Source organism: Chenopodium quinoa, unplaced genomic scaffold, assembly GCF_001683475.1.
Source record: "Chenopodium quinoa cultivar QQ74 unplaced genomic scaffold, ASM168347v1, whole genome shotgun sequence".
Taxonomy (NCBI): domain Eukaryota; kingdom Viridiplantae; phylum Streptophyta; class Magnoliopsida; order Caryophyllales; family Amaranthaceae; genus Chenopodium; species Chenopodium quinoa.
The window spans coordinates 611,119-619,032 of record NW_018745523.1 but is presented as its reverse complement, the minus strand read 5'-3'; the positions used below and the strand labels follow the sequence as shown (position 1 = coordinate 619,032).

Here is a 7,914-nt window from a genome sequence, read left to right as displayed (position 1 = left end):
ATGCTAGTAATTGCATGAAACAGTAATATGGTAATGTAATGATTTATAAGTGGCAGTGAACCACTATTGCAAGCAAACTAATGTACACAATTATGAAAGCAAAGAATTAAGTAAGTACCTAAGTAGTTGATATTGCATTTAAGTTGTTTATCAAATTTGTTGTTGCAGTGCCTAACAAAATTGGCTGGTAAAGCCTTACAGCAAAGTATTAATTTAACAAAACAGGATCCTTGTCCTATACCCAAAAGTAAAGCTACAAATATTGCAACTGATTGTTCAGAAAATACAACCAACAACTAAAGTTCAGAAAAACAATTCAAACATCATTGTGTCAGCCCTCCTTGTCTGGAAGTCAGCAGCTTAGCCCTCCTTGTCTGCACTCCAGTAGCATTGGGTTCAGGTTGGCTGGAAGAGGGGGTGGTGTGATGCTTGGCTTGTGGCTGCCCTTGTTGACTGTGTGAACCTTTCCTCTTACTCAATGGTTCACAGCCAGGTTGCTCTTGGGGAAAAGTCCTATTCCCAATGCTGTTTGGACCAGCCCCTATTGCACTCTGTTTATTAAACACAAATACCAATAAACAAGTATCAACATCCAATTTCATCACAAATTTTAAAAGAAAAGTTACAAATCCAACAGCATACCTTCTTAGCAGCTTTGATCTCCCTCTTCTTCCTTTGCTCAACTACCCAAGGTACATTTAAAGGAGGCCTTCCTGCAGTTCTCTGCTCAGTTGGTTCAGGTTCATGTGGGCCCTTGCAAGTCTTGGGATAGTGGCCAAATCCACCACAAATCCTACACTGACTTTTCCTCCTCTTTCTTCCCTGCTCCCCTCCTGTTGCAGATGTTCCCTCCCCAGGTTCCAGCTTCCTCTTCTTCTGTTTAGGTCTTCCAGGCTGCTGTTTGAATGCTGGTGGATGAGTCTCTCTCATGTTCACTCTCTCCCAATGCTTTGGGCCTGGCATAGGTTGAATTGCAGGCTCATATGCTGCTCTGTAAGTGTCCATAGTGTAATAGGGGTGGACAAACTGCTCAGCATCAACCCTCTGATCCATTATGCATGCAAATGCATGAATACATGGGATGCCTGTTAATTGCCAGTGATTGTAGGAACAAGACCAATTTGGCAAGTCAACTAGAACCTGGTCATCATTCAGCTGCACTTCATAAGTGTCATCCCTGGCAGCTTCAATTATGCAATTCCTAGCCACATAGCTCATCCTCTGAAATAGCTTATGCACATATGGAGTGATGTTGGTTGTGATTTCCTTGGAGTCCTCCCACTTCTCATTATTTCTCCTCATCATGTACCTCCTCATCCATTCCATTTGGGTGAGGATAGGTTTGTCTCTTGCATCTCTGATAACAGAGTTGAAAGTCTCACACATGTTGTTTAGTAACATGTTGGACCTGCAACTGTCACTGAATGCATGTCTGCACCAGTGATGAGTGGGGATGTTCTCCAAATAATTGTAAGCATACTCATCAAGCTCCCTAATCTGTTGCATGGCTATCTGAAACTCAACCTACAACCACAACAGGAACATTATCATGAAAGAATAACATACACAACTGTTGTTGCTCTTATTTTGCTTTTATACACAATAGGAACATTATTACATGAAGTAGGTACATGAACAGGAACAATATCATGCATTTACTTATTCAAAATAATTTAAGGTCACCTAGAGACTTACAAATGTTGTTGCTCTTGCAGCACTCCAAAAGAGCTCTTTGAAAACTGATCCAGTGAACTTCAACTTGAAATTTGCCCAAATGTGCCTAACACAGAACCTAGTCTCTGCATTAGGCACAACTTCAGACAGAGCTTCAACCAGTCCCTGTTTAACATCATCAACAATTACTTGTCACACTTCAAACAATAAAGAACAGGACAGAAAATAAGACTACAATAATCAAAACAATATTACCTTCTGCCTATCTGACATGAAGGTAAAGCCTGCCCCATCTGCACTTCCAATGCATTGCATCAAGGATTCCAGAAACCAGACCCAAGTCTCCCTGTTTTCAACCTCACAAGTTGCCCAAGCAATGGGGTAAATGCTGTTGTTCCCATCCTTGGAGACTGCAACTAAAATCTGGCCTGGATAACCTCCTTTCAAGTGGCAGCCATCCACCCCTATAATTGGCCTACAACCCTTCAAGAACCCATCCTTCAAAGGCCTTAAACAAATAAACATCCTCATAAACAAGGGAGGCTCAGGCTTTTCAATGCCATCAATCACAACATTACAACCAGACCCAGGGTTGTATTTCAGTACAGCCTTCCCATAATCCCATACCCTAGCATATTGCTCTCTTGCTGAACCAAAAATGATCAACTTAGCTCTACATCTTGCCATCCAAGCCCATGCACAGCACAACAGCTACCCTCAAATAATGCAAATCTATCTTATCCACTACCACATCCCTCCTCCAATAACATAACCCACCACACCAACAAAGCAAATGCTTTGATTTTGACACTTGTTTAGTAACAAAAGCACCCCCTACTCTAAATACTATATCAATTAATCCATCTTCGTTGTCGGCCATTTTTCTACCTAATAAACAAATGCAAAGCAAATCAATAAAACCCAACATAGCTAACCCCATTACACAGTCAACCGCAATACTTTAATCAACAAAATCAAACATATTTAAACCAACACAATGACAAACCAGTCAACAGTCAATAAAATCAATGATTTAAACTAAATAATTCACACATTACACTAAATCATACTTAATTTAATCAAATTCAACTTTAATTACAAATTAACCCACTTTACTGTTCTTAGGGTTCCTAATTTTTTTCCCAAATTACCCTACTACACCCACACAAATGGCATAATGCAGCACACAGTACTTGTTGAAAACTACCTTAAAGGGTTCGAAAGGTACCTGTATTGGAATCTTACTCTTGTTGCTGTCACAATCCACGAAAAAGTCCAAGCTTTTTGGATGTTGGAAATGGCTGACGGAATCTCGCTGACTTGTTTCGCTCCAATATTGACACCTCCTCTTCCAACTCAATTTCTCAATCACAATAATCAGTATAGGGTTTGAATGTTCGCAGTAATTTTGGTTGTTCAAGATTTGCAGACGAAATTCAATGAAGCAAAATTAGTTGGGTGGTAATAAATGACAGAGAAGATAAATTCGAATTGAAGGGGATGGAATTTGGAGGGTAAACGACTATGTGGGCCCCACCAAAAAATTCCGTCACAGTTTCTGTTATCTGGTGGTGAAAGCAAAATTTTTATTTTTTAACAGGTGTTATAATTAAACTTCGAAATCTTAAGGTGTTAAAAACAAAATTAGGTCTTTTAACAGGTGTTATTTTCTAATTAAGCCCAAAAAATATAACCATTGCAAATTGTGGGGCCCACAAGAGCACTATTCATCTTCAAAAATGCTCAAGTCTTTCTCATTTGCTCACCATTGTAATGCATGAGCAAATTTTATGCCCACCCAAAATGCCCATGAGCAAATTTTTAGCTCACCATTGGTAGTGTTCTAACAGTTAAAATAACTCAGTGAAAGATGGTGGTAGGGACAATCAGTCTGAGACTCTCAGTGTAGGTGAGGTGGTTTGTGGTTGGAGGTTATGTATGAGATTATGGTGCAGTCGATGTGAGTTGTGGCCTGGTTGGGTTAGGATGGTACTCCTGTCCCTATATTTTTGCCCCATTTGACTGTCTACGGTCTTCAAGACGCGTATTAAAGCGTCTATATCTTTATTTTCATACACGTAAAAATTACAAAACTTAATATTAATAAAATATACAATTGAGACAAATCTAACAAGACCCCTCATGACTAAATTATCTTTTATAGATTAACGGTAATTTATGTTCAAAATTTTCAAAGTTTGACTGTAAATATGGCAATGGGGCAAAAATAAAGGGACGGAGGAAGTATTATTTACCTATATTCCAAACCTCAACTTAAATCAAATAACCCCTTTAAAAGCTCACCATATGAATCATTTCTGTGTAATAGCTAACCACATAATATCTACCCCTTTAAAAATCAAAATTATATATACCTTATCTAGGCAAGGCCTTAAATTAAATTAAGATTTATTATTATATACTTCATATTCTTATAGTTTATAAAATCTACCAATCTAAGGTGACAAGCATGCAAAGTAACAAAAACCCTGAAATATCCCTCAAATAGAGGAGGCCTATGGCAAACAATTAACATGCAAAACCACCTTGCACCACATGAAGTAGACTACTTACCCCCAAATCAGGCTGGCAATTGGCAGTGGCAGCAAATAAAAATCAGCATATTCAACAATGTACTCAACTGAACACGCAGAATATCACGCTGAAACACGGTTTGTTACTTACTATTAATAGATTTAACAATTGGGATGTTTCCAAAAATAGACATACATATATAATCGTGTGTAATTGGTAGATAACGTTGCTTCTTGTTGCATAAAAGAAAGCTAAGCTAACCACATGCTGTTCAAATTTGACAACTTGGCTCGTAAGTTTTTGATAGCAACTTTACCTTGAGCTTCACATTACAGCCAAGAACTATATAGGAAAGTCAATATTTGCCAACTCAATCACAACTTGTATCATCAACTTCTAGTGTTAAGTTGTATATTGTATTCATACGGTTTGTCAAAAATAAGTTGTGTTTATACGTGTATTTCATATGCTTTATCTTTACCTTGATCCTCTGTATTTGAAATGTAATACAAGAAGTAATTTTACATAATATATTATTATTAATTAAACTAATTCGACTTCAGAAATAGTATCTCAACTTTCTGTATTTTTTTGTTTTTTTTCTCATAAGAAAAATTATATAATTATTCAAAATAGATTAATTGTAATCCGAACTTTAAACAATTTGTACATAGTATGGCCGACCAAAAGGCTAATTTCTAACCTCGAATAATAAAACCAAACAAATTAAGAAGAATGCAATGCATTTATATCATATTGTAAAATATCTACTATATTTCATGATGCATTTAGTTAGATCATCATTATATTATACTAATAATTATATAGTATGTATACTTCGAATTATTCAATACCAGATTTACTTATACTATATTTTATAATTAGTAATATTTTGAGAGAAGTTGAAAGTTTAATAAACTTTACCAATTATTGTAATGAAAATTTAAAAATATATGCATATAGATCTATCATATCTTGAATAAGACTATTTTTTAGGTATGAAGATAATTTTTTCTTTTTGGATGGCACGAAGAAACCCTTCTAAATTAAGAATAATTAACATGAAGTGTGACCAAATCCTTTGGGAGGAAAAATAATCGACATCGTCAATAAACAATTGATGAAGACTGCCCCGCCACCATGGTACATAATTCGGTCACCAAATTTGGAAAATATAATATTATACTTGTACATAATAATACTATACAATATTACAATGTAATACGGAGTAATAATTAATATAATATAATGATGATTAAAAATATATATATATATATAATGAGCGTTGAATACGATCACAAGCTTCTCATTTCCATGTATTTCCACTTGGTGGCTATGCTTTATAATAGGCCAATTGTGGCACATAATCTTGTTTTTATTTTTTGGCAAGACCATATTCATTCAATAGTTTAATTTGTCTGCCTCTTTATTTTGAATCTGTGTTCCCTCCCTTACTAAATATTTATTACAAAGTAGTTGTGTGTAATTTCTTGTTAACAAATATTGTGATAACTTTTAAAATAGGAATAACAGGTGAGTATAATTTGTGGATTTCACATGATATATCCGTTTAAGTTGGAGTAGGTAATAAGGTATAGTATGAGTTTAGTGGCTAATAGGCATTAAGGTTAAAATTCATACTCGCCATTGGTGGTGTTGATAGGCGGTACAATTATTAAAATACTTACGGTCAAACCCATGGTGTCAAGGAATATATATATTGAAGCATATACTGTAATGGGAGGGAGAAATTAAAGTTGAAAAAATAAATATGTTGTCATTCCTAACAAAGTCTATGTGCCACGTAGATTCTTTCACTTACGTCACGTCACCAACTCAACATTTCATTATGTCATATCACCACTCAATCAACCTTAATCATTATGTGACGCTACTATTACTCCATATAAAAAACATAAGGATAAAAATTCGATCACCCAACCTTTTATGGGAAAGATGGTTAAATTCATATAATCGCAAGGTTTAATTAAAGTTACAAACCGGTGTAACGCCCGGGCCACGCACTAGTTTGTAAGAATAAAAGGTTTGTAACGTAATGTTCTTCAAAAAAAAAAAATTATATCATGCAATTTTTTTTATGAAACAAGTTTCGCATCACAGATCTAATTAAGGGATAAAAATTCCACAAAACCTTTTATCATAACAGTTCAACAATTGTCAATATATATTTATTACTATTGTGAAAATAGGATTAAAAAAAAAATCCTTGTCATCAATCATCGTTTTTTTTTGTTTTGTTTTTTTTTTTTACATGTACGGTCTCTTCTCATATCTTTGATTTTGTTTCTTGTAACAAAAAAAATATTATTATTTTTTTTTTGAAAGGAAAAAAAAAATTATTAAATCCTAGCTTTCCCTTGTTTTAAGAACAAAAAGTTTGTAATTAAGATTTTTTTTTTTTAAAAAAAAAAACCTTATAACAAGCAAATTAGGCTGAAACACGAATTTCACGAACCATAAATTAAAGCTAAAAAACAAAAGTCTTCCACAAAACCTTTCTCGATACATTTATATTTGTACTTGAATCAACTATCACATGAATCTTGCTAATGATGGAATCCTAATCACAATGAGCTGGAAGCGTAAAGTGCGCAAAAAGAGTCATTTTGGAACGTTAATGAATTTTAGTTAATTTTAAAACAACTAATACCCTTTTAAAAATATGTGATGATGTCACTCAAACATTGTATTTGGTTAATGTTTATCAAATTCCTAAAACAATCCTATTAAGAGCTAATAAATTCATGGGGCAAAAAATTTACAAAACAAGTATCATGTGCACACTGAGATTCAGCCTCATATTTCAACAAATCCTTCTAAAGACCCATAGAAGAAGAGAAGTATAGATAAGTATGTTACTAATGTGAAGAGAAAGTTGAGAAAGATATCATCTAATGTCATCATTTTTGATCTTGTTGTTACACTACTTTTATTAAGTCATCCGTTACCTTGATTTTAAGGAAACAATGATTGTAATTTACAACTTTGAAAAAAAAATCTTATAATATGCACATTTTATTAAAACACAAATTTCACGCATTATAAGCTAAGAAACAAATGTTTTCCACAAAACCTTTCGCTGTAGATTTTTTTTGGTTACCGAATTAACTATCATATGAATCTAGCCATCAATGGAATCCTAATCACATTGAGTTAGTGGTGTAAAATGCGCAAAATGAATTATTATGGATTGCTAATGATAATAGCTAATTTAAAATAAATAATTACCTTTTATGATATCTGATGATGTCACTCTGTCATCAGATATGGTTAATGTTTATCTCTATTTGAAGGAAACGTTCCTATCAAGAGCCAACAAAACTCGCTTTACAAAAAATATACGGAACAAACATCATATGCACTATGAGATTTAGTCCCGGCAAATGCTCTCCTTATAAAGCAAACACATGCGTTCCAGACATTCGCAAAACCCTAATCGTAATCGCTGGATTCCCTGCAACGTCAATTCAAAATAAGAATCGTAAGATTGTAAAGTGAATCGACTCTCCTATTTGGCTAGAAAACCTATGTTCTTTCTTTGGCTAGTTTTTGAAACCTCGGAGAAATGAAAGGGTAAAGTGAGTGATATTGGAGGGAAGCAAGATAAGAAGAAAGAAAGTGAAGGGTTAAAAGCTAAGTAAATTCGAACACTTTAGCTAAAACTTGAACAACCAAAACCAAAAA

The 7,914-nt window shown here is 34.3% G+C and overlaps 2 protein-coding genes across 2 annotated transcripts; both read right to left on the bottom strand.

Annotated features, from left to right (window-relative positions):
• Window positions 1–222: 222 nt before the first annotated feature.
• Window positions 223–1,098, bottom strand: LOC110715581. Its single transcript, XM_021894169.1, has 2 exons — window positions 643–1,098; window positions 223–551 (listed from the first exon to the last, which is right to left on the bottom strand). The coding sequence occupies exons 1-2, from the start codon at window positions 1,051–1,053 to the stop codon at window positions 324–326; spliced, it is 639 nt and encodes a 212-aa protein (XP_021749861.1). The 5' UTR covers window positions 1,054–1,098; the 3' UTR covers window positions 223–323.
• Window positions 1,053–2,773, bottom strand: LOC110715420. Its single transcript, XM_021894004.1, has 4 exons — window positions 1,930–2,773; window positions 1,696–1,839; window positions 1,141–1,524; window positions 1,053–1,085 (listed from the first exon to the last, which is right to left on the bottom strand). The coding sequence occupies exons 1-4, from the start codon at window positions 2,359–2,361 to the stop codon at window positions 1,053–1,055; spliced, it is 993 nt and encodes a 330-aa protein (XP_021749696.1). The 5' UTR covers window positions 2,362–2,773.
• Between the last annotated feature and the right edge of the window lie 5,141 nt (window positions 2,774–7,914).

What these genes read in the sequence shown, in the direction of transcription:
- LOC110715581 (XM_021894169.1), bottom strand. Translation starts at nt 1,053, where the DNA reads ATGGATCAGAGGGTTGATGCTGAGCAGTTTGTCCACCCCTATTACACT. An exon ending in AGATCAAAGCTGCTAAGAAG is followed by an intron (nt 552 to 642) that starts GTATGCTGTTGG and finishes TTTAATAAACAG; the next exon opens with AGTGCAATAGGGGCTGGTCC.
- LOC110715420 (XM_021894004.1), bottom strand. Translation starts at nt 2,361, where the DNA reads ATGGCAAGATGTAGAGCTAAGTTGATCATTTTTGGTTCAGCAAGAGAG. An exon ending in TCATGTCAGATAGGCAGAAG is followed by an intron (nt 1,840 to 1,929) that starts GTAATATTGTTT and finishes GATGTTAAACAG; the next exon opens with GGACTGGTTGAAGCTCTGTC. An exon ending in CTGCAAGAGCAACAACATTT is followed by an intron (nt 1,525 to 1,695) that starts GTAAGTCTCTAG and finishes TTGTGGTTGTAG; the next exon opens with GTTGAGTTTCAGATAGCCAT.